Raw genomic sequence first — 27,101 nt, forward strand, 5'->3', positions numbered from 1 at the left:
CAACAAGCTTTCAACACCTGCACGATCAACATAGTGGCTGGGCAACTGACTGCTCGTTACGCAGCTGTCTGTTGCCGAAGTGTCGCGGGTTCGATTCCCGTACGGACTACTATTTGTGTTATCGATAAAGCTTTGTTTATACCTAAATGATTTCTTAGTTTGAAAATACTTTGATGAGTTGTGATTACAATGCAGCGCCCGGCCTTCCAAACATCGGTCTATGTTTTCACCCGTAGGTACGTTACCTAATGAATGGTATCCCTCTTCGAACTCCGGACTGAGGATTTTCAGAAAGCCAGAACACCCAGCCTCCTAAGGTGGTTGTCGAGACTGTTGGGTATTAATCCGTTGGCCGACACGACTATCGGCACAACGATAGCCGAATCCACATTCCACATGTCGACAACTTCGTGAGCCGAATCAAGATATTTGTTTATCTTTCTCAGCACGAGTTCGTCATGGATGGCGACATCGATTATCATCGTGGCGTTTGTCGGTCTATCACCACTATATCAGGTTTATACAATAGTCCATATCAGTGATGATAGACCGATCCCAGTACAACGTGATATGGCCGTTTTCAAGAACTGGGTGTACTTGTCTTATGGACCTCAAACTCAACAAGTTGATAGTGCAAAGCAAGTTGCTGGTGGATAATCTTGGCCACCTGATTATGTCTATGCAAATATTCACTATTAGCCAAACGACCACAACCAGAAATTGTATGTCTTATGGATTCACTAGGACTATGACAAAATTATCATTATTGTATTACAAAAAAAAAACTCAAGTAGGTACCTATTTACGTACTTCTAGCTAGACCATGGGTATTTAAGTAAAAGACAATCTCGCATTGATCGAGTGGCCGCAGGGTTCGATTCCATGGTCAGTGAAGGTGCATCTTCGCTAGATAGTGACGACCGCACTACGTAGTGAGCATTCTTTTTTGTGGCCAAATATTCATTTTTGGTTTGTTTATCTTGACCTGGAGGGCTACTCCGGTTCTCGGATGCGAAGTTTCGTTTAATCTTTGGCCGTAGGTTTCATTGATTTACTAATTAAATTACTTAAAATAACGTATTATTTTTAATTTCAAATCAAAACCTATTTATTTATTTATCTTCATTTCATTCGTTCATTTTTGTTCACGAAAGTTCGCAATAAATAGAATTTTAGTACGAAATTTGCGAAGTTTCGGACGAAACTTATAGATTACATTAGTTTTTCGTTGAATTAGAGTACCTAGGCCTTCTGTTTGATTGGGTCTTTAGTAATTGGAATTTTACTCACGGACGACAAACCGATCTGATATTTGGTAACTGGATGTACAATAGAATACAATAAAATTTCTACAACTACCTCCATTGTGGATATCAAACGAAGGGGCTGGATTGGTAGAATAGGGGTCATTAAACCGTTTAACTTAATAAGTATTTATGTATAGGTAAGTACTAGTTTTTTGAGTGATGTTGATATTGATCATGTTTGATCAATTATTTTTATATCACCCTACAGTTAATTAGTATAAATGATTACTTGTTGACAACTGGTTGACTGGTTGTTATGTCTGACCCTGTCTGTAAAAACATGTTTTTGAACAATATTCTTATATGTATACCATAGTAAATTGACATATTGCTGGGTAACGGAACAGTAACTAAGACCTCTTGTACACACGGTTTTTCGCCGTGAAAATCTACAGTTAATTCGCCGTCGTACACGTCGTCACGTCAGCGGCGAAAAACTTGTACATAACAAGAGATCTAAGACCATCCAGTGACCCTGTGACAGGAAAAAACCAATGTTATTTAAATAAATTTATTAACAATACCAATCTTGAAACCTTAGCTTTTAATAATTTGGGCTAAACGGAGATAAACTCTTGATGCTTCCCTCTCATTTAACATTCCACACATATTATATTATTTTACATTATAAGAGCATGGCCTCCATGCATTTTACCCTCTACAGGATTCACTTTATACAATTTAAGTCTAACTAACGATTCAGTGACATAACTTCCATTTTGATAAGTACCTATTTGCTGTCATTGACAGAGAATAAATGCATATTGTAATGTTTGGTAGCATGTGCCTGCATTGGTAGCTATGTCCTCACAAACTAGAACCCATATCAATCAACACACGAGGTACAGCGTGCGAGACTATCCATTGTTACAAGTGAGTCCTCAGCCAAGTGTAGGCACAGTATCTTCTAGTAAACATAAAAGTTCATGAACTCATTTCCATAATCAGTAAATGTGAATAAAATAAAATTATATTACATCTTAAAAGATTAAACAATCTTCCCCAAGGAATAACATGCAAGGAGCAAAGTGCGTGGCCTCACTGCGGTGGGTTGGGGCCGGGCGGACGCACCTGGCGACGCAGCTGCTCCACCAGCTCGGGGTTGGCAGCCTGCATGTGCTGCGCCAGCGCCTGTCCCGCCTCCAGCAGCGCGGACATGCCCCCCGCGCCGCCGGCCTGGCCGCCGCCGCCGCCCGCGCCGCCGGCGCCACTCATGAGCCCAGAAATAAGATTCTGCATGTTGGGGTCTGCCAACATTTCAGTGGCCATATTTAACAGAGCTGGATTCTGGAGGAGCCCGCCCAGATCTAGTGGCGGTCGCTCGCCGTGCGCCGCCAGCTGCTCGTCAGCGAGGCGCAGGTTCTGGCGATATGACTCGTTCTCAGGCTCCAGTTGCACGGCGCGGGCGTAGGCCGCGCGAGCCTCGCGGTGTCGCTCCAAAGCCGTGAGCGCCAGGCCGAGGCGACTGTGCGCCTTGCTGTAGTCTGGTTGCAGGGTCAGTGCGGCTGTGCAGTCGGCCACAGCGCCTTCGTTGTCTCCGAGCTTGAAGTGTGCGGCAGCACGGTTACAGAAGTACACGGGATTGGTTGGGTCCAGCTCGATGGCGCGTGTGTATTTCTCTAATGCCTCTTGATGGCGGTCACTCTTCATAAACTCATTACCTTCATTTTTAAGCTTCTCAGCCTCAGAGCGTGTAGGCGGCGCCGCGAGCGACGTAGGACGCACCTGCGCACGGACGAGCTGCAGCAGGTCGACACCTCGAGCGGCATCCTCAGGGCCCAGCTCAAATGCGGTCTCGATGCACTGCACGCCGACTTCGACGCTCTCGCGCGAGTCCACGCTGAGCGAGTCGCCTTCTAGCTGTCGTTTTAAAAAGTTTACAATACTCGCTGCTACTATTTTTATATCCGACATGATGCAGGAACTAGGCTATTGTTGGTAAAAACCTGTTAGTATAAGAAACGATTGGTAATTTCTAGTATTTTTAGATTTTTCAACCTATGATGATGACAAAAAGACAAATTAAGACAATCTGACAGTTGACAAAATGAAAATGACAGTCATGACATAAAAAACATAGACAATAATTTGTGACGTTCGTCAAATCGTAGTGCTGGTGTTACAAAAATGAATCTATTATTGTCTATGATTCGAAGTTCTGGAATATAAAAAATAAAAACAACTTTTCCGTCTGTTGTTTTACCAAAAATATTATTATTGATGGAAAGTTGAAGATGGGCGAGGAATGTTCCTTGGAACAAATTTGGCTTCTGTAAGCTCTGCTGGAGTCTACGACTTGGACTTCTTGTTGCACTCAGCCCTTGTCGCGTGGGCTGATGCAACAAGGGCTGAGGCGTCATGCACACTTAAACGTCCTATAGTCAGTGGCGCTGTGTTGGGTTTTTCCTTTACCAACAAAATGGTTAACCGGACCAATTGCTGACACATACGTCATACCCGTGAACGGGTGTCTTCTTCTAGTCGTGGGTAAATTTAATTTAGTTGATAGTAAAATTATGTTAATGTGTAAGTATTAAGCGGTATGGGAAATGGGATCTTATTGCAACGCTTAGTCTTGGCCAAACTGAACTCTTATATTTCATCATACGGTCGTGCTTCAAGACAACCCGCAAAATTTAACGCAGTCGATCTTCCTTCTGTAAGTTGCAGCGTTACTTCTGATGCACTCGTTGTGCGTGCAAGCAGAAATTACGTGCGGAAGCAAGTCATAGGATGATTACTATCCCCCGTCCAAAACAAATTTTTGTCCGGGGGCCAAGGCTCGCTATGCCACTACTTACATTCATATTGTCTGCTTATTGTATAACTTTATAACATCTTTTAAAATAGCAAACTATATTTTTTTGCCAGTGGGTCTTCGATTATTTATTTATTATTATTATGTTATCACGGTTTACAAACGATAAGTAGTTATGGGCAGACGTGCTCCATCGTAGGCCGCATCATCACTTACCATCAGGCGAGATAGAGGCCAAACGTCGGCTCATTGTTAGTTATGTTTTTTATTAGCTGCAATTCTTCCATGAATTATAAATGAATACAAGGACCAAGGTTGTATACTTCAGAAGCGGTTACATACCAATATTCATTCCAATATCATATTATGCTTTATTGCAATTATTAAAAATACCGCATGCCACGTGAGATAGCCAAGTCCTGCGGTTTGACAGAAGGGACTGAGTCTCAGACTCAGGACAGCAATGGACTTAGAACTCCTCTGGTTTTGTGGGTGTCCTAACGGCGTCGATTGCTTGCCATCAGGTGATCGGTTAGTTTTCCGCCTTCTATAAGTTGAGAAGCACAAAGAAAGACTTTTTTAATACATTATTTTTATAATAAATAAATAAAAACTCGTAAGTTGTTATTGTAAGAATTTAGACTTAAGTAACAATAAATATTTATTTTTTAATTTAATGTTCATCTTAGTGGAAATATTAAGACAATATTAAAGATGCTCGTGCGAGTTGGAACAATAGTTCCTGCAACAGGGTTACACAAACATTATCAACTGTGTTTGAGTATTAATACACTAAAGCAGCAGACGTCGGGTACATGTCGCCTATATGTCGGCTATATGTCGACTACATGTCGGCTATATGTCGGCTACTGTCGCTATATGTCGAGGTAGGCGCGGTGCGGGTGCGCGGGCGGCGTGTTGTCGAGCAGACAGACCCAGTCCCGCAGGCGCGGCTCGCGCGCGTACTGCTCGCGCGCCAGCACGCGGCCCGCGCCCGCCTCGCCCGCGCCCAGCACGGCGCCGCCCAGCCACGCCACCGCGTTGTTCGGCGCCGGCGCCGCGTGGAACTTGAACTCGCGCACGTGCAGCGTGTCGCAGTACGGCGGCTGCGTCAGCAGGTGCAGCAGCTCGGCCTTGAGGCGCGCGCGCAGCCCGGCAGCGCCGCGCCGCCGCCCGTGACCAGCACGCCGGCGGCCAGCGCGCGGCGCACGTCGCGCGGGCACGCCGCCACGCACTGCAGCACGGCGTCCGCCAGCGACGCCAGCTCGTGGTCGCGCTGGAACATCACCTCGGCCGCCAGCTCGCGCGCGCGCCCCGGCACCGTGACGCGGCCGTAGCGCACGTCGCGCGCCGCCGCCGGCGGACGGTCCGTCGCCCACTGCGCCGCGCGCTCCCGCGTCGTCACGAAACACGTCTTCACTGGGAACGAAGGGCGATGCCTTTCAAACGGTTCCCATTTTTTTTATGGTAGAAGCCAATAAGCGTCAGATTAACATATGGGGAGTACCTAGTGTCATGATGAATATACCCACCATATACCCGATATGATTAGACGGGGGAATAAAAAATGAAAATAAATGTAAACTAAACCCAGTCAGTTTCATCAGATTAAGGGAAGAGAAGCCGAAAGCATAATAAAAGAAGTGCGTTTAAAAAAAATTCAACAAAAAAACAAAACCATTAAGAAGTTCCGTAAAGTTCTGAAGGGTAATGTACCTATGTAAACCATTTTTTCTTTCTATCACCATATGATCAAAATCCAATAAGTAGCTCCCTACGACACTCGAGTAAATCCAAATTTAGCATCGTGGGCTCCCATACTAAAACGAGCGGACAGATCACCTTAAGGTAAGCAATCGACGTCGCAAGTTAGTAGCGAGAGGTGTTACAAGAGTTTAGCTGGCTTTTTGGTTAGGAATTTAAGGGTTGTTGGGGAATCGGGGATTGGGAAGATTGGGGAGAGTAATTGAGCCTCCGGTAAGCTAACTCACACAACGCAAGCGTTGTTTCATGTCTGTTTTCTGTGAGGCCGTGGTATTACTCCGGTGGAGCCGGTTCATTCGTGCTGAAGTATGACTCTCCCACACTTGTCGCGATTGAAATGGACTGCGCTATGAATACCTTTGATGTCCTCGATGACCTGGTCGTCCAGCTGCAGCGGCCCCCCGTTGTGCTCGTCCAGCAGACGCGCCAGCTCGGCGTGCACGGCGCGCGCGCCCAGCGGCTGCGACTGCAGCGCGTGCAGGACCACGCACGAGTGCACCACTGCCGACACGACCCATACAATGTTTAGGTTGTTGCTCAACTTTAGCAACAAGTTTATGCGATCTAGTAAAATTCCAAAGTAATGGAGTTTACCTGCGGCAACTTCTATGTCTTTCGCGCCGATGCTGACGACGAGCACGGCGGGCGCGCCCAGCGTCAGCGCGCACAGGCGCGGACTGTCGGCCCACACCACGCCCGACACCTACACACACTCATCACTGTTACATACCAAACATTATGATATAATATATGTATACATATATTATGCAGAAGACATTCTAAATGTGCCTTCAGGAACACCAGAAGTCACATTCAAATGGAACACAGTTATCAGAAAAATATACATTTTACATTACAGTGACTTATCTACCATTTTTTTGTGAGAATTATTTTGTGTCTGTTAAAATCATTATTTTAATTAATTACATTTTCATCTGCATCCATGTAGCATGTTTTTACAATAATTATAAATTAATTATATGTAAAGAACTTCTAAAATAATAAAGGATTAAAAGAAAAAAAAAACAAAAATATTGCAACAAAACCATCATCATCATCAGTCGAGAGACATACACTGCTGAACAAAGGCCTCCTCCTTAGTCCTCCAAGATTAACAATTATTATTATTACAATAAGATTGTATAATTACCTCATAATGTATGAAGAGCACTTTAGCCAGCGTCTCCCGAAACAGGGTGGGGGTAAGCAGAGACTCCACCACTACAACTTTACGTTCTTTGGGGTTGACCAGCACATGCCTGTGGGAATATTTTCATGTAAGACAAGCGGTAGTGTTGCAGTAGGAGCCGAGTGACGCGGCCAGCAGACCTGAAGTAGAGCTGGTGCAGCATGTGCACGAGGTTGTCGTAGAGCTCGGCGGCCGAGCTGTAGTCGTGCAGGCGCCGGTAGCGCCGCGTGGCCGGGCACCAGAACTCCGAGCGCACGATGCAGCGCGGCGCCGCCTCGCCTGTGAACCCGAACCTGCACAAATGAACAACAACACTACTTCAACACATTCCCCAAAACTCTACAAATTAGTGAACACAATGTTATAGTGTTCCACAATGTACCATTTTGGTAAAACTTGATGTTGTACAACTTCTGTAAGTTACAGAGTAATGTTTGTAGTTACAACATTTATAATTGGGTAGTTTCCTAGGTCAAAAATAAATTATTTTGATATTTAAGTGTAATAAAATATTCCAAAATAATCGTACTTTCATTCATTAAATTGAACATATTTAGATATTTAATTTTTCTAGCTAATTTTAAAGAAGTAAGTATACTATTTAACACAAAAAAATTATGACATCAATCTCCTAAAAAATTCATAGAAAAGTAATGTTTGTGACATTTTGATAAAAGTATTGAATTTGACTAGTACTGAACTACCATATTGTGTGAATACATACATTTCACTATTGCGAATATGTATTTTATCATCATACTAACCAATATCAAGCTGTAAATTGCAAAACACGTTACAACAATGTTAGTTTCATGGACCCTGTGCCCTGGCCAACAAACAAAAAATGAACAGAGATATCAATGTATTTTATTTTTTGACTTTGTACAAGAGTGGACTTTTCTTATCAGCTACTATTACTCGGCAATAGAACAAATTAAACAAAAACAATTAACAAACATTTTCAGTTCCATAACAATTTATTCAAATAAGTATAACACAAGAACACAAGGATATTCTCAATAGTGAGGTGAGTTTAGAATTTTATTAAATTATGACATTCTCATTGTCATATTTTTGCAACTTACTAATTTTCAAAAAGTTGTTTATTTCAGCTACCAACAATTGATATATAACAGAATAGATTCTTTTATTACATATCCTGTGGGTTACATTATTTGTTCCACTGTCCGAGAAACATACTTAATAACTAATTTGAGCTGGTTACAACAGGCTACAGCATGATTCGTGCGCAGTACCTCTGTTCATGTACTCAGTAACTGTACGGGCTACGCTGTACATTGAGTTTTGTCATCATACGTGCAAATAATTAAATAACTGTGATCAGCATTTCTGAACATACAGTAACCACAACTTAATTATGAATTATTGTATACATATTATCTAAGTTATACATTATATTTTAGAGCTTTTGTAAAAGTGTGAACGTTATGTAGTGTTTAAATTCGGCCGGTCTATCATCGCCGTACTCACTTTGTGTAGTCAGTGCCGAGGTCCAACACGACAGCTTGCTTCTCTTGTATCAGCGCTATCCCCTCGTACAGCGCCATGTCTACTGCCTGTTTGTAGCACTTGTGTTGAATGTTTCAGTCCAAGTCATGTGGACCAACACTACTAGTGACCAACAGTCAGCAACACCAGCAGTCACTGAATCACCTCATAAGAATGTTCACTTCCACCGCCACAAGAAAACAGCCGCCACCATGCCGGCGACTTGACTGCTGCAACTTGATAAAATTATATTTGCAGTCAGGCACTGCAAATATAAGTAAGGTTGGTAGGCGTCTGTTGGTAGATAAATTAATAAGTTTGCTAAAGTCTGCTCTACAATAAAACGCGATGTGCAATGTTTGTTTGATTTGACGTTGACAATAATGACAAATGACATTTAATTTTGACAAATACGCTTTTGACAGTAAGGGTGTGTTTCCACTGACGCGGAGTGAAGCGGAGAGGAGCTTAGCAATGGAAACAGCACGAGCGGAGCGGTGTTGTGCATGATTCGTGCGCAGTACCTCTGTTCATCGTTACGCCATTACATGTGCATACACGGCATACACGCTTGAAAAAAAGAATGAAGGAGACTTGAAAATTCTCCATGCACAGAATGGTACTTTATAATATGTAGTACTTTATCTAAACCATAGATTCTGGATTCGACATCCAGAATCTAGCTGTCTGCACGCGTGGGACTGCCAGAGGCCCGCAAGGCCGGAGCCATCACAGAAACCCTGCCTACTGCATACTTGCTTGCATGCTGCTCGTTTTATTACATTATCCAAGTCTTCGAAGATATTATATAAAATTGCTAGTTAATATAATATGTAGTATAATATTAATATCCAGCTTTATTACTTTGGCTGTAACATATATACTGTCTAGCCATAATATATAATGTCTACTCAATTTAGATAAAGTGATAATTGACAGAAAATTAATCACATTAACTAGCAATTTTATATAATATCTTTGAAGACTTGGATAATCAGTAATAGTCTGACACTGCTTTCCGCCTCACCCAAGGCCTGTGCTTACGATGGCCGGAGATCGTATCCTACGATGACTGTGGCATCCGGTTATATCGCCGACTACATCTAGACGTTTCCTCCCACCCTATCAGAAACAGATACCTATCGAAAGGCCATTCCATTTCTAATAAGCATCTATGGCAGGCGGTCAAGAGGAGCCCTCGGTAGTGACAGTCGTGTCTGCCATTTCGTTATGAGATCGCGCCGGACCTCGTCCCACCACGCACTAATCTGCGACGACGCACATCACTGCGCAAACTGAAGACGCGCAGGAGCACTTTCGGCTCCAGATCCTATGCTGGTTATCCGGGAAGAAGGTTCGCCGCCTCCCCGAAGATCGTGCGATATCCACGGATCGCCCGGATGGCCTCTGGGACGTGAGCAGCGCCCGAGTTGCCTGCCGCATTAGGCTCGGCGCCCAAGTAGCGGAGCCGTCGCCGCGCATTTCTTATCTGTCTTACTTTCGTACCGAAAGTAACGTTGTCTTGCACGCTATGTGAATTTCGCTACCTCCTGAGTATGATTGAGCGAGAAGGACTGGGATGCCGTCTCCACCTTTTGCGAAGCAGTCATGCTAACTAAGGAGGAGGAACGAACCACGTCTTTCGAAATTGGACCAAAATAGGTAATGTCCTTTATACCAAAACAAATGATGCCAAAATCGTTATATTAGGACAGAACATTATGCACAAGTGAAAGGATACCTTCACGGGTCCTTTATACCAAAACAAATGATGCCAAAATCGTTATATTAGGACAGAACATTATGCACAAGTGAAAGGATACCTTCACGGGCTATAAATTAAAAACACAGAGTTTTAAAAGGAACTGACATTAATGAACCAAGCCATAAGTGTTATTTATTCTTACAAGTAAGGCTCTTATGACATACACATGTATTATTACTTTGTCTAACTTTGACGCGCTATTGTATTAAAATATGTGTTGGGAGCAGTAACGGAATCATAGCGCGTTCTACATATTATTATATGTTAAAATTATTATTATTACTCGAGTTGTCACAACGCTCAATAGATGGCAGTAAAATCGAAATAGATCGCGCTATGGTTTCGTTATCTCAATTTAGTTAGGTTCGGCGTCAATTTGACGCCGGGCGAGTACAAACAAACCCCCTAGCGGTAATAATAAATATGTGAGTGCAGTAACAGTGGTGTTTGTGAAGTTTAAATCCCTCTGGACCCTCTGAGTTCAGTTCAATATGAATAATGTCCAGATATGGTGATTAATTTATTACAATGTCTAGTGAATTTGGCTTTTCCATACAATGGCCAGTCTTGATGTGTAATAACTACTTAATCACAATGACTGTATCATATACAAGATACTGATAATTCAAAATTACTCTTACATTATAAGAAATAAGGGCTAAACATTACTTTAGCAGCTTAAATGGTATACATAATTAGTTATTACAAATACGAAATTGTGTACCTAATAATTGATTTAGTAATATTTATTTTGTACCTGTCTTGTGGCCTTGATGGTGCAAACTGATACTCTGGCATGGTGTTACATTAGGTACTAGGTTTATACAGAACTACCCAAAACTACACAATATTCAAGTAGCTGCCGAACTGAGAGACAAATGATTACTTATCAACGTATGCACGCCACATATTGCACGATTTAACTGTGCAGTTATACCGCAGTGTGCAGAGCAAACAGTTGAACTGTACTGTTTCTACTGAATCGAATCAAGAATAGAAACTGTACTGTTAAATGTAGCGTGCATTAGTAACGATTTTGATAACAAACCTTTTGGTTACTTAACCCATGTAATTTTAATTTGGGGCATTTGGGGATTGGGGAAGGATTGCTCTAAAATATAACAAAAGTGAAAGATGACAATAATTTAACTATTTATTTATTTTATACAAATTCCGCTATAATACATATTTACAAACGTAAAAACGAATCAAGAATATTGCGGTATAAAAAAGCTTGAGCAGGAACGGCGGCGGCGCCGGGCGGTCCGCGGGCCGCGCCACGCCGCCGCCCCGCGTGCGCCGCACTCTCGCGCCGTGGCGTCACGCCGCCCGGGCGTGACGTCACGCGCGCGCGGCGCACTCTGTGGCACAGCGACCTCTGCCGCTGGCCTCTACACTACTACCTACACTAAAATATTGATCTACATGCGCGCGCATTAAATGATGGAGGTGATCAGTCGCGCCTTGAAGTTGACTATCCTCTCGGAGGTCTGGGCGATCCGGAGGATCAGGTCCTGAATGAGGTTGGCGATACCGCGGTTGGCGATGATGAACAGCCTCGTGATGGGGCCGGGCACTCCTTCGGTCAGGTTGTCGCCCTTGGCGGCGCCGGCGTCGTCTCCGTCGGCAGACGCGCCGGCGTCGCCGCTGGAGGAGCCCGAGGACGAGCCCGCCACTAGCTGTAACACAACGGGGCGTCAGTCAGCCGCCTGCAGTTTGTCTCGCAATTTGTATGTGATCTACAAGTTATTACTCCAGGCAGGTGATGTATACGAAAACAGTTTATACGTAGCGAGTACTGAATGGCGTGATGAAGCTGTGTAGAAGAACGTTCTTTCTAGAATTAGGCAACAGATCCACTAAATATTTGTATATAACATTTTTATAATCTTGTTATATATATTGACACGAGCTGGGCGTCAAACCCGCAACACCTAACTTACCGTGACCGTGTCAGTGTACTCTGCAAACCATCGTGTCTCGCCCGCAGTTTGAATAAATTATTGAAACAAGTTTCATAATAATTGACGTCTACTAGCAGTCAGCAGTAGTTCTACCGTCAGCTTCACGCAAATACATATTGTACATATTATTAAATCGATTGCAGCGCCTCTAGTGTTAACATTTTGACGTCATCGTCGCTATCGAGTATCGACAAATACTACTTTACTACTATTGCTATAGTAATCCGTGGTTTTGAATGTTGTAGTAGTAATGTTGTAGTAGGAATCCTAATGCGATGGCGCAGAACTTCAGTAGGTACTCTGTGCGCCGCGCCGCCGCAACGTGTGCAAGCGAACAAATTGTATACGACTGCTTACGTACGCGTACTTTACTTGCTACTTACGACACTACAGCTACGGGTTAGTCTAGTTGGTACTGCGGTTAGGTGGGTACACAATACAAGTTAGTGGTTCCTAAGGTGCAGGAGGCGAGAGGTATGCGTCGTGTCTCGTGGTGAGTTCTAGTTCAGCGCTAGTCTACGAGTCGCAGCCTGGTCACTGTGCGCTAACTACATGCACAATGTGTGTGTATACTTGAGGGTCGTTAGGGTCCAGGGTGGCCGTGTGCGAGGCGGTCAGGCCCACGTTTAGCGAGTCCGTGCCCGCGAACAGACGGAACGCCGTGCCGGCCGCGCGGGCCATCGCCTCGGGAGCGCGCTGCAAAATCAAATCTGCTCACTCGCAACTGTTACGCGACTAGTGCTCAGTGGTCGCTCAGTGGGCGCTCGGTGGTCGCTCGGTGGTCGCACCGCCGAATCCATCACTAGCACACGCTTGCCACACGTTTCGTGTGTTCGTCCAGTAAATGTTTAACAAGATTCAGAAACTATCAAAACATGTCGGTGTACGAGTATGTAGACCATGTGAGTCATGTATGAGGGAAACTGTTATTGAAGACATGTGAGACTCTTACCCTGACGATGTCGAAGAGGAAGTTGCCCGAGCCGCCTCCGGACGCGCCGGCGCCCGCGCTTCCACCGAAGCTCAGGAACCTGGAACAGTTGGCGTGTCAGCACGATCTACCACTGGGTGTGGCACACCCTGCATGCCGGCATGGCCGCGGCTCACCTCTTATTTCTGTTTTCTTCGCTGTTGTCCGCGTCGTCGAGTGTGATCTCGTCGATGCTGGCCGCGTTGGTCTGCGCAGCGGTCTGCTGGTCGTCGCTGGCGGCCACCTGCTGGTCCGCCTGGCCTTCGCCGAACGCGACGCGCACCTCGGCTTGCTGCGACTCGGCGCCGGACAGGAGCTGGTTCTCCTCAGCCAGCGCGTTCTGTAAGAGCAGGGTGGTCAGAGCGCGCGGTGGCAGGGTGGCGGGTGATCGTTAGTGTGGCCGTGACGTGTCCATGCGTGAGGTGACGATGGCGATGCGATGACGATGACGATGGAGGCGCGCGGTCTGCGCGCGCCCGCACTGCCGTCCGCGGGCAGGCTGAGAGTGCGCATGCGGACCTCATACCGGCAGGAAGAACAGTGCGCGCCGGCGCCGCGTGCTGGGCGCGCTGGTGAGCGGCGCGCTCGTGCTGCTCGTGCTGCTCGGGCCGGCGCTGCTGGTGCTGCTGGCGGGCTCGTCGTCATCGTCATCGTCGTCGTCGTCATCGTCTAGTTCGACGGTGCCGCCGCCGGTGTTGCCGCCGCCGTTCCGGTTGCCGAGGAACAGGCGCAGTACCACGGGCCCGAACGTTTGCAGCACCATGCTCGTTAGTTGCTGTACCTTCTGTTCGATTATCTAGAACATACACGGCCCTTAGCGTCGCCGCAGCGACTACAACACACAACAGTTCGCGGCCACGTCCAAGAGACAAGGCAGGCGCGCGGCTCCTCCTGCGAGCGCGCCGTCCGGGGGCGACACCAGCTGCTGTCACTGTCAGGGAATGCAAGTACTAGAGGTTAGTGGGCCGCACTCTGCGAGACCTACCTGCGTTAGAGAGGGGAACAGCTGGCGCAGGATGCCGATGGTCCTCTTGTTCCTCTCGCTGAGCTCGGAGCCGGGCGCGCCGAGGTTCAGCGTCGCCAGCGTCTCCTGTAACAAACAGCGGCTGAGTGGAGGCTGCGAGCAGCGCGCGGCGCGCCGGTCGCGTGCGGCGGGACCGTGCCGCGGCCTCCTAATACATCGCGAGGCAATTACGTAATTATTTATTGATAGAGGTGATTAGGGCCACGCGACGCTGACCCTTGCCGCCACTTGTCTCGTTCGACTATTATTTAAGAGACGAGTTATATTCAATGTTCTATGTAGGTAAGTAAGTAATTATAAACTAAAAAGCTTAAACCAAAATAATATTAGGTATTCTTCATTGTATTGCCTTCCCACTGATAGTTTCTAAGATGACGCCCCAAGTACTTTTAATTAAAATTAGATTAAAACCGAAGTAATACCTATTTCGGTAAGTTATACTGTGGCATGAGATTGTGCACCGACTCAAAGAATACTATTCTTGATCCATAAGTAGTAGTAGTAGTAAGTATACTTTCGTCAGATATTTTTGGAACTCGTAATCCTTGAGGAGTTGTTGTACCTTCCATCTTCAGCTCATTGACATGAAATGTTGATCTTTAGACGTAAATGGTTAAATGCTTTATGAAATTGTCATAATAAACATGATAAGTGCTTATAACTTGAGGGTTGCCCTCGACTTCACTAGGACCTCATCATCAGATGGTCACGAGGTGGTAACAGTACCAACTTGAAAGTATACCCTACTGAACACAAACAAAAAGCATCATACAAATCGGACCAGATATGCTGAAGTAATCGAAAAAACTAAACGCGAAGGATGAACAACACTGAAATGGATAGGGTTTGGCGGCCGTGGTACCTGCGCACTGGCGGCGGGCGCGATGATCTCGATGATCTCTGGTCTGTCGTCAGCCGCGGCGGCGGCGGCGGGCTGCGGCGCGGGCTCGGGCGCCGCGTCGGGCGCCGCGTCGGGCGCGGGCGCGGCGCGGGCCGCCACCAGCGCACACAGCGCCACCAGGTACAGGGAGCTCCTCATGCTGCGTGCTGTGTCTGGATCTCGTGCTGACTGCGACTGACACCACACTGCCTGCTCGTTCTCAACGTTGCTAACTTTGTTGGGACCTGCAACGGCGCGTTGTTTGGTTACATCGCACGCTGCTTGCATTCAATGGGAATGATGCACTCATTAGCATCACAAACAACTCATCACAAGTACTAAATTCATTTTGTTTATTGTAAGCTTCTCCATCAGTTGTGGAGTGGAAGCTGTCGATTGATCTCAATAAAACAATGATTTGAGCACTTGTCGGCACCCGCACGTACGTGTGTGTGTGTGTGTGTGTGTGTGTGTGTGTGTTTGTGATGTGTTAGTGTGTGCAGCCCGCGGAGGATTGCGCCAACGGTGACTGCGGCCTTTGTTACAGTTTGACAACTCGACAATATGTGTGTACTGTGTGCTATATGTTGTGTCTCATCATTTTCCAGTAGTCGGGCAATACACCTCTCGACAGAACGTGGACCGTCGCAGGTGCAGGACTGCAACATGTAGCGATTGTGCAGTGAGCACGGTGCGTGCGCTCGTGCGTGCACCTGTGCGTGCTGGCGATTGCCTCACGAGATTCTCACCAATTTAACATAATATTATCATACGGCCTATTTTTTAATTATTGTATTTTGGTTACCGTAGTGGTGGTAAGAGGATATATTATAATGTTTAGTGAGGACGCGGCGAGGGCACGTCCTTATCGCCGGCGGAGCCGCGAAGCATCACTCCGCCGCGGTGGAGATTGCAACACACAGTCAGTGGCCGACGGTCAGAACTCGAGCGACCAATTCATTTGCTCGAGGTTAAGGTGAGCGCGGCGCAGGCGCAGGCAGCACACACTGCCGGAGCCAATCAGTGTCGCCACTACTAATGGCGGCTATCTGCCGTAATGCTGTACATTGTATGTAACACGTAACCAGCAAATTAGCTAATCTCTAGTATGCAATTATGTCGTAAGTGCTTGAGCAGTTTGAACGTATCATTGTAATTACATGTATGTTTCTGTCCATTCTCTTAAATTGCTGGCAGCCGCCGATGTACCCCGACCTTATACCGGGACGTACAATATGTGCATGTAACACACACACACACATACACACGCGCGTGTGTGTGTGCAGCTCGGTCAGTGAAGTGTCGTTGTATTTATTTATTAGGTCACGTCTCTCCGTAAGGCAACATTTGAATTTGAAATGAACGATATTAAATTTCGTAAGCGGTGGTCGAACTTGCTCAATCAACTCTTTAAATTATGCAAATCAGTCACCATGCTACATGTATATAGTATAAATACATAGTATATGTAGTACACCATGCTGTTCTCGCAACAGAGTCAACTTTGAGCAAAATACTAAATTGAGGTAGAGTCCCACGTGTTGGTGACTGACGGCAGACACATGATCTCTGTGGTACAGCCACTTCCCTAGTACCGACGTTTAGTTTTAATTTTGTACTGCACATATGGTTGGTAACAAAATAATGTATATTTGTAAACAATCATATAAAAAGAATACAAATCACGCAGTAAATTTTAATTTTTTTTTATAAATATGACTCAGCCAGGTGGCCCCGCGCCGGCCGTTGAGCCTAACTAAATCATGATCTGCCGCGCGCTGAGCGCTGACTGGTGATTGGTGAGGCAACGGTTGCGCAGGCGCTGCTGCAACCGCAGCCAATATCCGGCACAGCGTGCAACGAGACAGTCCGGCCAGTCACCGGCCGCGGCAGGATGCTCGGCTTCCCCAATCCCATCTCTGTACACAGAGCGCAGCAAAAGAAACTGATCGAAGGATTTCACGCTCACGTGCGGAGAGCACAAGTCCACAATTGTATTGCATGCGGACGAAGCCGCGGACAGAAGCTAGTCCATAATGTTTGATTGCATTGAACGGTTTATTAGAATGTTTAGTCATGACCTCACGGTCAATTTGTAATTGTTAATTTATGTGTAGTTTCACAGTCGACGGTTTCAATACATTTCATGTAATTTAATATCAGATCAAGGCCGGAGTAGACTCAAACAAATCGATTCGTGGGAGGGCTGCGCGTGCGCACGTGCTCATTGTTTGCAAACAGAGAGCAGCCGGCAATTATATCAATTGATAGGTAATTGAGGATGTTCGTGTCTCACCGCCAGCACTGCTCAGCACGTGTCCCCGTGCAGCGTGAGCAGGCTTTGTAACAGGTCCGTTCTTGACTGTGTTACGTGTGTCGGTGTTTTATTTTAGTGACGAAAACCTATTATGCAAATAATATGTTAACAAACATCATCTATATATGTATAATGAGTACTATTGACAAATAAAACAACAACAATCCAACACTTTTACACAATCTTCATTTTTTCGAATCAATACTATTTACATAACATGTAAAGTTGATACGTAGTCACATGTGTCACAGTACGCGGGTGGCGCGTAGTCTCGTAGCGCGTAGCGCGTAGGCGCACGGCTACGAGGCGGCTACGAGATGTGTAGTGTGAGACATACCTATTGGCGGGCGGGTGGCGGCGCGGCGAGTGGCGGCCCGTGGCGGCGGCGCGCCTTATGTATCGTGCGCGTGCGCCTAACTCGCGCATTACCTGTAATGTGCGCCATTACCGATAATCTTCGCGGCATTATGCCGAGCGACGTCGCAGTGACGGTGTCGCAACCGTCGCGTGGGCCTACTCCGGCCTGTCGCGCGACACAGCGTGCGGCAGTGGCGGCGGTAGTACGGGTGTCGGCTGTATACGTAATTACATCAACAGCACGTTGCTGAGTGTCCGACACTACCGTGTGCTCGCTGCTATTGTAATTAGTTCCTAGCGCGTGATGTAATGCGCGCGCGCATATCTCTCGCGTCTCCTACAATCTTACGCAAACGAAAAAAAAAAAAACAAATCGTAGTATATTAAACATATTTTCAAAGTATTGTGTGTGATACCCGCGCCTTGAGCACCGAGTAGTAGTAGATGCACTGTGGACGCACAGTCGGCGCATATTATACAGCACTCTGTACACTGCAGATGCATTAAAGTTTTGATTTTACTCTAGTGCAAGTGACAGACATACATAGCGTGCTGTATATATGTATGTATACGTATGTCGCGTTGTCTGTCGACATACATAACTTTACTTTTGTAACGGAATACGGCATCTGAGTAAAGTGCGCGTGCGCAGGCTCGGGAGTCCCGAGTAATGGCTGCAATTACATATGTTGTGTGTAACGCCGGCATTGTGCGCGCTCACTGTCTAGTTCCGTGCCCGCACGTAATGTTAGCGAAAGTGACGATTGTTCTATGCGCCTCCGAAGAATTGGGCGACCGTGGCGTAACGATGTCGCACCAGTGCGTGCGCGCAACTTGCGCTTTGTTTAGGACAGCGGAACAGTCGCTGGACTTCCTTGTTTGTTGGCCACTCCCGCACTCCTCGTGCATGCTCCCCATACCACCTCCTCCTCGTACTCCCGCAGAGACTGGAGCACTATCTGTAGCACGAGCGGACCACGTGGCGCCCCCTGCTACCTGGCCGTGTCTAATTAATATGGACGCTGTGGGCCTTTAATCGCAACAAACGAGGTTAAGTCGCGCTGAAATATTTCCATAGCAGTAGAAGTTATTACGGCATCTGCGTGTGTGTGTCAGTGTGTTGCGACAATCTGATAGCTCGCCGCTTTTTTCGTAACGTTGTTGTTGGAGTATATTATCTGTAACCGCGTCTCATTACGCGCCGCGTGACGCAACACACGCGACATCTCGCGGCTCGGGTCAGAGGCTCCTGCAGGCGAGGCCTTCACTCCGCGGAAGTCACAACTTGTTACTCCGAGTGGCACTCCGCGCACTCACGTAAACAACTCCATGCCATTTAAACGTTTTGCTGTAAAACATGTTAACGAGTGCTCGAGCACTTCCTTGTGTTGGTGAACGTGCGTCGACAGGGAAATATATTTTAATATATGACCTTCTCCGTAGCTGTTGTTTTAACCTTAGCGCGGGAGTGTTCGCGTCAGTGGCGCAACTGTCGGCCGGACGTCGGTGAGGGCAACTTCCAGTCGCCGATAGCGCGGGGCTTTGCTCAACTGCCATTACTTGCTCCGGCAGTAGTTGCACAAAGCGACTCACGTCCGATGCCCAGAGCTCAACACAAGTGTTATTTTCAAATAAAATTAGGCCTATCAGTATCAACATAAGCAATACGATATGCGTTGTCGATGGGCTGGGAGAGGAGGGAGGGGGAGGCGCGGGTACTGGTTGCAGTTTGCACAACACCCTTTCACCGGCCGGTCGCCGGCTGACGCATTGAGGAAAAACACAAAACCTGGAGAATGTGAACGTCCTCGAGCGCCCTTCGACGCCGCCCACTGGAAGGCAGCTGCGCGTGACGTCATCGCGTTAATTGTCTACAACCACAGTAATACTGCAGTGGACCTCATTATTATTTGTTGCCTTCATCCCCGTTTCAAGATACTTCTCGTCACCCACTTTAAGGACGATTTTACTTCTAGTCTGTCTGACGTATACAGGACAGCTTGACTTTCTGATTTCTTTTATAAATCATTACAGGAACAGCAGTAGACTGGACTCCTGCAGCACGCGATGGTCTGACTGGTGTCGCTCTGCTCCGCCCGCTATGTGCATGTATACGTACTATGTACATGTATACGTACTATGTACATGTATACGTACTATGTACATGTATACGTACGTGTGTCACGTATACATCATCTAACTTATTAATAAGAGCGGCGCGGTGTGGCAAGCGGCTGTGCGCGTGCGCCGATATGTTTCACAAGCACGGGCGTTGGATGCCGCCGCTAGTATTGCTGCGACCTCGCCGTAATGTTGCATGCTAGCGTCCAGTTAAAGTAATATGACGCACGTTTGTCATAAAATATTTCCAAAAAGGTTAGTGAGTGTGAGCAGTGAGCGGCGCGCCGAGGTCGCCGGTAAAAGCTGCACTCGCTCGCATTGGCAACACGACGCAACACGCAACGACGCGCTCGCAACACGCAACGCTCGGCTGCAACGTGTAACGTCTCTGTGTGCCTTCCACTCGGAGTCTGCCCAGTCTCTTGCAACACGTCGCAACCAGATTGAGTTACTACTTAAAGTAAATAATGTCTAATTATAAACAAATCAACAAGTCAGTGCACGCCGCTGGAGCCACGTAACGGTCCCGGCCAGTATACACCGCGAGCACGTGAATGTGTTCGCTGACGTTTCTAGAAATATTTCGAGCAATAAATCCAAGCAGTAACCTACTCCTTAATAAAATATGTATTGTATACTTAGGTTGCATTCAAGTTAGCAAAACATGTGAACAATTTGATGAAATTTTTGATTGTTTTAACGTTTGCTTAAGGTTCATTTAATTTTACACATATTTTATGATATCGGCGGCACTGCGAGATCAGCTTCCCACACACTTGAAGTTCCCACACTACAGTGGCATGATGAAAAACGTGAGTGCAGCAAGCATGCGCAGGCGTATTGTGCGCCGAGTCGAGTATTACAAGAAGTGATCGGATTGCGCAGCACGGAGTAACGAGTCGTTCTCACACCGCGACCGACGCCCGATACATTCCACTTTCATAAAAACACGATTAGTCCACGACAAGTACAAACACAGTAAATAAATAAATAAAAAATATTTATTTTAACTCGAGTTTTTTCTTATAGCTCAACTCTCCGAATAAAAGACATCAACGCGCGTGTATTGTTATTTGTAGGACTTGCTAAGCATCGTTGTTGGCGTGATCTACATTAGAAGTTTATGAGAATGAGAATGTAGTAAATGCGGCCATTCATACATATATATATATATATCTTCACGCCCTTTATCCCCGAAGGGGTAGGCAAAGGTGCACATTATGACACGTAATGCCACTCTTTTTTTATGAAATACGTGTCACCTGATGGTAAGCGATCAGCGCCGTCCATGGGCACCCGCGACACCAGAGGAGTCATAGTCATAGGAGGAGTCATAGGCGTTGCTGGCCTTTAATACTGTACAATGTATACCCACTTTTCACAATTTATGTCGATATATGCCATTCTTTGTATAAATAGCAAATATACGTCTGATAATATTATACGGAATTATAATAGAAGCCTTCGTTTAAGTCGCCCGATTCTCATGCATGAGGGTGCGTGGTCCAAACGTGTCAAGTACCAATGGGATTGTTTCCGAGTTACACATAAAGATTATTCTGACACCACTGACAAATGGAGAAGGAAAACATCGTGAGGAAACCTGGGCTTATTATTTCTAATTATAAGCATGAAATCACCAACCCGTTTGGCAACCGTGGTGATTAATGCTCCAACCGTTTTAAGAAGAAGATTTCGGTCAGCAGTGGCCATTTGTAGGTTGTTGGTGTGTGTATGTGTGTGTATAATATGTGGAAGTAGTCAACTGAAATATTATTATGCACTGTATATTATTATCTACTGAAAAATGTTCTTTTATTAATTTCCGCAAAAAATCTCCTTTCTTCATTGTCGAATGCCATTTGTTTTTATGGCGCGGTAAACGAGCAGACGGATCACGGATCACCTGATGGTAAGCAATCGCCGCCACCCAAGGACACCCGAAACATCAGAAGCGTTACAAGTGCGTTGCCAGCCTTTTGAGAGTAATTAGGCTTCCGATAACTTTACTCACAATTTTTTATTTTATTAGACTTAACTTTTTATGTGGATATACAAAAACGAAAATTGAAAATGATAGAAGGATCCACGTGGATGTGCTGAGAATCGGTACTGGCATTGATATAGATCTCTGTGTAGTGACGGGACACACAGGTTGGAAGTAATCTCTGCTTGGCGTGGGTTACTACAGGTCATGCACTCTCGGAATGAATGTGACAGCTCGAGGTCTGAACCTAAGTGTACAAGTACAAAGAAGGAAGAAAGAAAACTGGGTTTGTGATTGTGATTGACGGAAGTTTGCGAGGAACATTAGTCTGTGCCGACTCCTAGTAACTGGTTATGTTACTATATTGGTGCATAGGGTTCGTGGTGATCATAAGAACATTACAATCAATGGGACTTGAGGACGCGGCTTGCATTTCCTGTATAAGTAATGTAATTAAATTAAATGTGCTGAGAAATTGCACAAGGACTGAGAAAGCTGAACCGTGCGCGTAGTGGCGGAGGCGGCCTTGTGCGCGGGTCACGGCCGGGCGGTCGCTTTGATTAAATATTTCGGTTTTAATATTTTGCCGATCTGTTGCGCAGACTTAGCTAGTGCTTAGTGCTTACGTAAGCTTTCGCGAAAGGTCCAAGTGTTAATGTAATGGCACGCACACATACACGTACAGGGCTCGGGCCTGTATGCCGTGCCTGTGTGAGTGTGTGTGTATGTCTGCCTCAACCTGGCGCACGCGCACGTAACTTGACGTTTGCAGTTGTGTCTGTGTTTGTGTTTGGCACAGTGTCGCGTCTGTGTGCGTTTCCTTTCGCCTTTCGGCGCGCGCGCGCGACCTCCTTCCGCCGGCGAAAGTGGCGCACGCGCAAGCCACAGCATGCACACATACAGTTGCTTAACTGACTGACTATTACTGAATCACATTTATTTCTATTCATATTCAAGTAATGCAAGAGCGGCGCGGCCCCAGCCCGGACACAGCTACAGATGCAGCCAGTGATCCAACGAACAAGACGCTAGTCATTGGTTGCTGATGGTCGCGTTATTACATTGTCAGTATGTTTGTGTCACTGAAGCGAGTTCAGTTCTCTGAAGATGAGTACGTTCGGGCGACAGTATTGGCGCACTGCCGGCGCTGGCAGGCTGTGGCGCGACACACACACACGCGCACGCTGTGCCACGACACACACACACGCGCACGCCGTGTGTTACGTGCTCTGATTACACCTGCTAATGTAACGACTTTGATTGTTTTGAGGCGTATGTATTGACATTATGTAACATGTCGTCCGTCCACACAATATTGGCTGAAGGCTACGAGCGACGATCTGAGCTTCCGCAATTATATTCTGATTTAAGTGAAAGATTTTAAAGTGAATTGTATTAGTCTCCAGCGAATTGGATAACAGGGAGCAAAACAACTGGTGGAGCGGCGCCGGCGGCGACCGGTCGGTGATATAACCGACGGTCGGGCGATCGAGTTACTGCCTGCGCTGCCTCGCGCTACTGCTGCTCGCGCCGGTCATGCTTGGAGATTGCATTTCATTTCGTAACTTGTGCTGAGTACATCCGGTTCGAAGTCCAGACTGTTGAGACGAAGCTGTGTGACCTAGGCAGGGCGAGCAGTGGGGGAATGACACGTCGAGGGCCTCAATGTCAGCACGTGACGAACACCGGAACATCTTGCTGTTTTTGTGTAGCGTGACAAAACTGGCGGATGTGTAGAGTCGTGGGGCCGGCCGCGCGGCTCAAGTGACAGTCAGCGTGATTGTGCCAAGAATCAGATCTACAGACGTCACTCCGCGCCTCCCGCACTATCACGCGGCATATCACTAGTAGGCCGACATAAAGAACTCGACAAGCTCAGGCCCTACATCTATATTGCTTTAAATGGATTAACCGCTCGCCGGGTCGGAGTGAATACATGTTAATCTAATATATAAAATTCTCGTGTCACAGTTTTCGTTGCCATACTCCTCCGAAACGGCTTGAGCGATTTTGATGATTTTTTTTGTGCTTATCCGGTATCTATGAGAATCGGCCAACATCTGTTTTTCATCCCCCTAATTGTTAGGGGTAGTACAACCCTATTTTTTTTTAATTTTCCGCGGACGAAGTCGCGAGCAGAAGTTAGTATCAGTATAAATATAATCTAACTTGTCAACAAACTGTTAAACCAATGGCACGGCGCGCGGCGGTGAGAGCCAGGACACATTGAGTTCGTTATGTTCTCAGCGAAGCCTGGAACGTATCTCAAGTACTTGTCGACGTATGTGTGCGTGTCGCGCTGTGTGTGTGTGTGTCGCGCTGTGTGCTCAGTAGTTAGCACTTACCTGGCTGTTTACTTTACGTCGTTAGAATGCTAAGCAGTTAGCAGAGCGTGAAAGTAAACACGGTACACGTCATGGCGTCGCAGTACAGCGACACGTGCTCGTGTCAGCCTCCTGCTGCACCCGCTCCGCCCGTGGGCTGCAGGCAGTTGTGCAACGAGGTGCACCCGCCGCCTTCACTTCCATTGAGAGCACAGTATCGGTTACATATCGGGTCAGTTTATGTAACAGCCCGCGTGGACCTATTGCCGGGATGGTGCAACGCTGGCTCATCGATCATGTGGCCCCGCGACCTCTGTGCTCTACTATCACTTCGACCTGTGTTCCGTATTGCAACCGCCCAGCTCTGTTGTGGTCCACGCGAGCAACCGAGCGACATGTGACCTGTGCGAGTACGTTCCCACGACATGTTGCGCAACTTGTGGTTTGCGGGTCGCGTCACCGTCGTCCGGCGTGACCTGATCCACATCGGTGATCCTTCCTCCGGTTTATACAAAGTGCGATCGATTTGTTCCAGTTGTTAGACACGAAGCCGGTATCAGTACAGACGACAGTAGTAGCTACTTGTCATCATTGAATCTCATTGTTTGGCAGCTCGCAGTGGGAGCGCGCGCCACGTGACGTGTAGCGCTTACATTTGCACCGCGCGCGACAATAGCGTGGGATGAGCAAGTTCAAGGGCGCGCACCCGCGGACACTTGCCTCTGATCTCTTCCATTGCTTGCACCGTGCCTGTGCGCTGACGGCTGGCGGGCCGTGCATGCTGCGCGGGCTGTGCATGCTGCGCGGGCCGTGCATGCTGCGCGGGCTGTGCATGCTGCGCGGGCCGTGCACGCTGCGCGGGCCGTGCATGCAGGCGCTGCAGTGGCCGCGACCTCCGCGACCTCTGCGACCCCCGTGACCTTCGCGGCTGGCAAATGTCAAGCAGGTGACGACAGAGCGCGGCGGCAGCGGTTGGCGCTCGATATCCTTGTTCTCGTTTCCACTTCATTTATTGTGCGATACATAATTAGTGGCAATGACAACTGACTCGAAATGAGAACATTACTGCTGACCCCACGTTAACTAGTGCGCGGATGCCGAGCTCGTGTCTCCGTCGATAGTTCCAGTGCTTCTAGCGGTACAGCGGCCGCGGGCGCGACACGTGCTACAGTCAGCTCGCGGTGCACATATTTCATTCGCCTGCTATGTTATAGATAGACGTTCGGCCAATATTGATTATTACAATAATCAAAAGTGGTAATGGTCTACAGATATTGTACGACTCAAAAACTGAATGCAAGTATACAGACTAGATGTAGTGTTGCTGAGTCGTCATTCGATGACCCAAATTCAGGGCGTTTTTAATGTCAATAAAATTACATACAATAAGCTATTATGTCATGGCTTTAGAAAATGTTATGGAGTGCTCCCTAATTCCCACGGAACGGGGATTTATGTATCTATCGCGGATAGAAGCCGGCAGCTAGAAGATAGAAGCTAGTATAGCATAGCGCTAGACAGTTCGAAGCAAAGGAAAACAACCGTGTGACACATGTTACAAGCTACAAGTTACATGTTACATGTCGGAGTCTCGTCCGCTAGAAGTACACTTGTACTCATGGAACACTCGACAAACAGAATAAGAACAGCATCTGGTGAGGATCACATACAAAATAATATACAAAATATAACAATAGTATCGACCATCGAAAACGCTTTCCTACAAATTGTACCTCTGCTGATCGGATGGAAGTAAGGCGTAGTGTAGTATGTGCAGGAGAGGGGGGGGGAGGGGGGTGAAGCGGGGTCATCCGGTTAAGTGACGACCTTGACCGCGACTGGCGTGCTACTTTCTTTCCAAGTTGTATATGTTTAGTTGATGAAGTGTTAGATAAGATGACATGAAATCGTTTGGACACCAAACCGTCGCTTACATAACGAGTCGAGTGAGTCGAGTGAGTCGAGTGACTCGAGTGACCCACTTGGACGAGGAAGCCGGCGGAGTCGCGCGACGGACGCGCACGCGTGTGACGTCACGCCGTCTGTTTGTTTACATCGGTCAGTCTGCGCCCGCGCCGACGGCAGCACGAGCGCGAGCCTGGGGCTCAATGTTAGCGAAATCGGTTTCGATAGTGCGATAGATCGAAGTTGTGTCGAAACTCGCCCAATGTCGGGCAGCGAGGTTGCGCCGGCGCGGCCCCGGTGTGGCAACGGACTTCAATGTTGCACTACATTCAGTTCTGCGACGAATTCGCCACAGAGCTACAGGGACGTCTGACGAGGAGTAGACTCGAGCACTTTCTGTTTCATAAGGAGCAAGGCGGAAACTCTGCACTTATGCAAGCGGCAGTGTGTTGGTGTGTGTGTGTGTGTGTGTGCGGGTACGTTACCGAGCGGCTGCGGGCGGCGGACACTTACGGGAGGTGCACTGCTGCTGGCGCGGGAGTCCGGGGACGCGAGTGATCGGAGCGGGCGCGCGCGACCGAGTGCCGCAGCGGCCGGCGCCGGCGCCGCGCCAGCCCAGCGCCCCCCTCCCCGCGCGCCACTCCCCTCCCCCGCTGGCCCGCCTCTCACTGTGCTGTAAGTTTTCCGCAGCACAGAGGCGTTGCATGGTTTTCCCCGCTCCTCGCTAGGAGACCATAGTACAGTGTCCTACCGAGTAGCGCGGGCTGAGCTATGTGCGAGCTCGGGTAAAGTCCATCGAGACCTTGCTCGGGGACAAACTATTCCACAGTAAGACTGCCACTGCGGTTACTTAAACAGACATGTAGACACAGACAAGTCTGAGATCCTTAACCGACCAGCAGGTGTAGAGGTTGACGGCAGTATACACAAGCAGCAGCAGGCTCTACTACTGGTCAGTAT

The 27,101-nt window shown here is 47.3% G+C and overlaps 3 protein-coding genes across 7 annotated transcripts; all 3 read right to left on the reverse strand.

Annotated features, from left to right (window-relative positions):
* Window positions 1-1,804: 1,804 nt before the first annotated feature.
* LOC118277932 (small glutamine-rich tetratricopeptide repeat-containing protein beta) lies at window positions 1,805-3,361 on the reverse strand. Its single transcript, XM_035596954.2, has one exon. The coding sequence runs from the start codon at window positions 3,219-3,221 to the stop codon at window positions 2,346-2,348; it is 876 nt and encodes a 291-aa protein (XP_035452847.1). The 5' UTR covers window positions 3,222-3,361; the 3' UTR covers window positions 1,805-2,345.
* A 1,352-nt stretch (window positions 3,362-4,713) lies between these two features.
* LOC118278081 (actin-related protein 10) lies at window positions 4,714-8,916 on the reverse strand. The gene is given in 7 exon segments (XM_050700076.1): window positions 4,714-5,221; window positions 5,224-5,484; window positions 6,187-6,330; window positions 6,424-6,532; window positions 6,980-7,088; window positions 7,159-7,311; window positions 8,510-8,916. Coding segments are annotated over 7 exon segments (1,134 nt in total). The 5' UTR covers window positions 8,587-8,916; the 3' UTR covers window positions 4,714-4,940.
* Window positions 8,917-11,433: 2,517 nt separating this feature from the next.
* On the reverse strand, window positions 11,434-26,862 carry LOC118281890 (uncharacterized). 5 transcript variants are annotated; one of them, XM_035602661.2, is made up of 8 exons: window positions 26,655-26,862; window positions 15,113-15,375; window positions 14,212-14,316; window positions 13,753-14,022; window positions 13,364-13,566; window positions 13,209-13,287; window positions 12,830-12,952; window positions 11,434-11,971 (listed from the first exon to the last, which is right to left on the reverse strand). In XM_035602661.2, exons 1-8 carry the CDS (start codon window positions 26,845-26,847, stop codon window positions 11,729-11,731), a joined length of 1,479 nt encoding a protein of 492 aa, XP_035458554.2. In that variant the 5' UTR covers window positions 26,848-26,862; the 3' UTR covers window positions 11,434-11,728. The 5 variants fall into 5 exon arrangements, with proteins under 5 accessions (XP_035458554.2, XP_050556174.1, XP_050556173.1 ...); XM_050700217.1 differs by lacking the exon at window positions 26,655-26,862 and adding an exon at window positions 26,171-26,452; XM_050700216.1 differs by lacking the exon at window positions 26,655-26,862 and adding an exon at window positions 17,785-17,801.
* Between the last annotated feature and the right edge of the window lie 239 nt (window positions 26,863-27,101).

Source organism: Spodoptera frugiperda, chromosome 18 (assembly GCF_023101765.2).
Source record: "Spodoptera frugiperda isolate SF20-4 chromosome 18, AGI-APGP_CSIRO_Sfru_2.0, whole genome shotgun sequence".
NCBI classification, from domain to species: Eukaryota; Metazoa; Arthropoda; class Insecta; order Lepidoptera; family Noctuidae; genus Spodoptera; species Spodoptera frugiperda.

What these genes read in the sequence shown, in the direction of transcription:
- LOC118277932 (XM_035596954.2), bottom strand. Translation starts at nt 3,221, where the DNA reads ATGTCGGATATAAAAATAGTAGCAGCGAGTATTGTAAACTTTTTAAAA.
- LOC118281890 (XM_035602661.2), bottom strand. Translation starts at nt 26,847, where the DNA reads ATGCAACGCCTCTGTGCTGCGGAAAACTTACAGCACAGTGAGAGGCGG. An exon ending in TGTTCCCCTCTCTAACGCAG is followed by an intron (nt 14,023 to 14,211) that starts GTAGGTCTCGCA and finishes TGTATGTTCTAG; the next exon opens with ATAATCGAACAGAAGGTACA. An exon ending in GAAGAAAACAGAAATAAGAG is followed by an intron (nt 13,288 to 13,363) that starts GTGAGCCGCGGC and finishes CAACTGTTCCAG; the next exon opens with GTTCCTGAGCTTCGGTGGAA.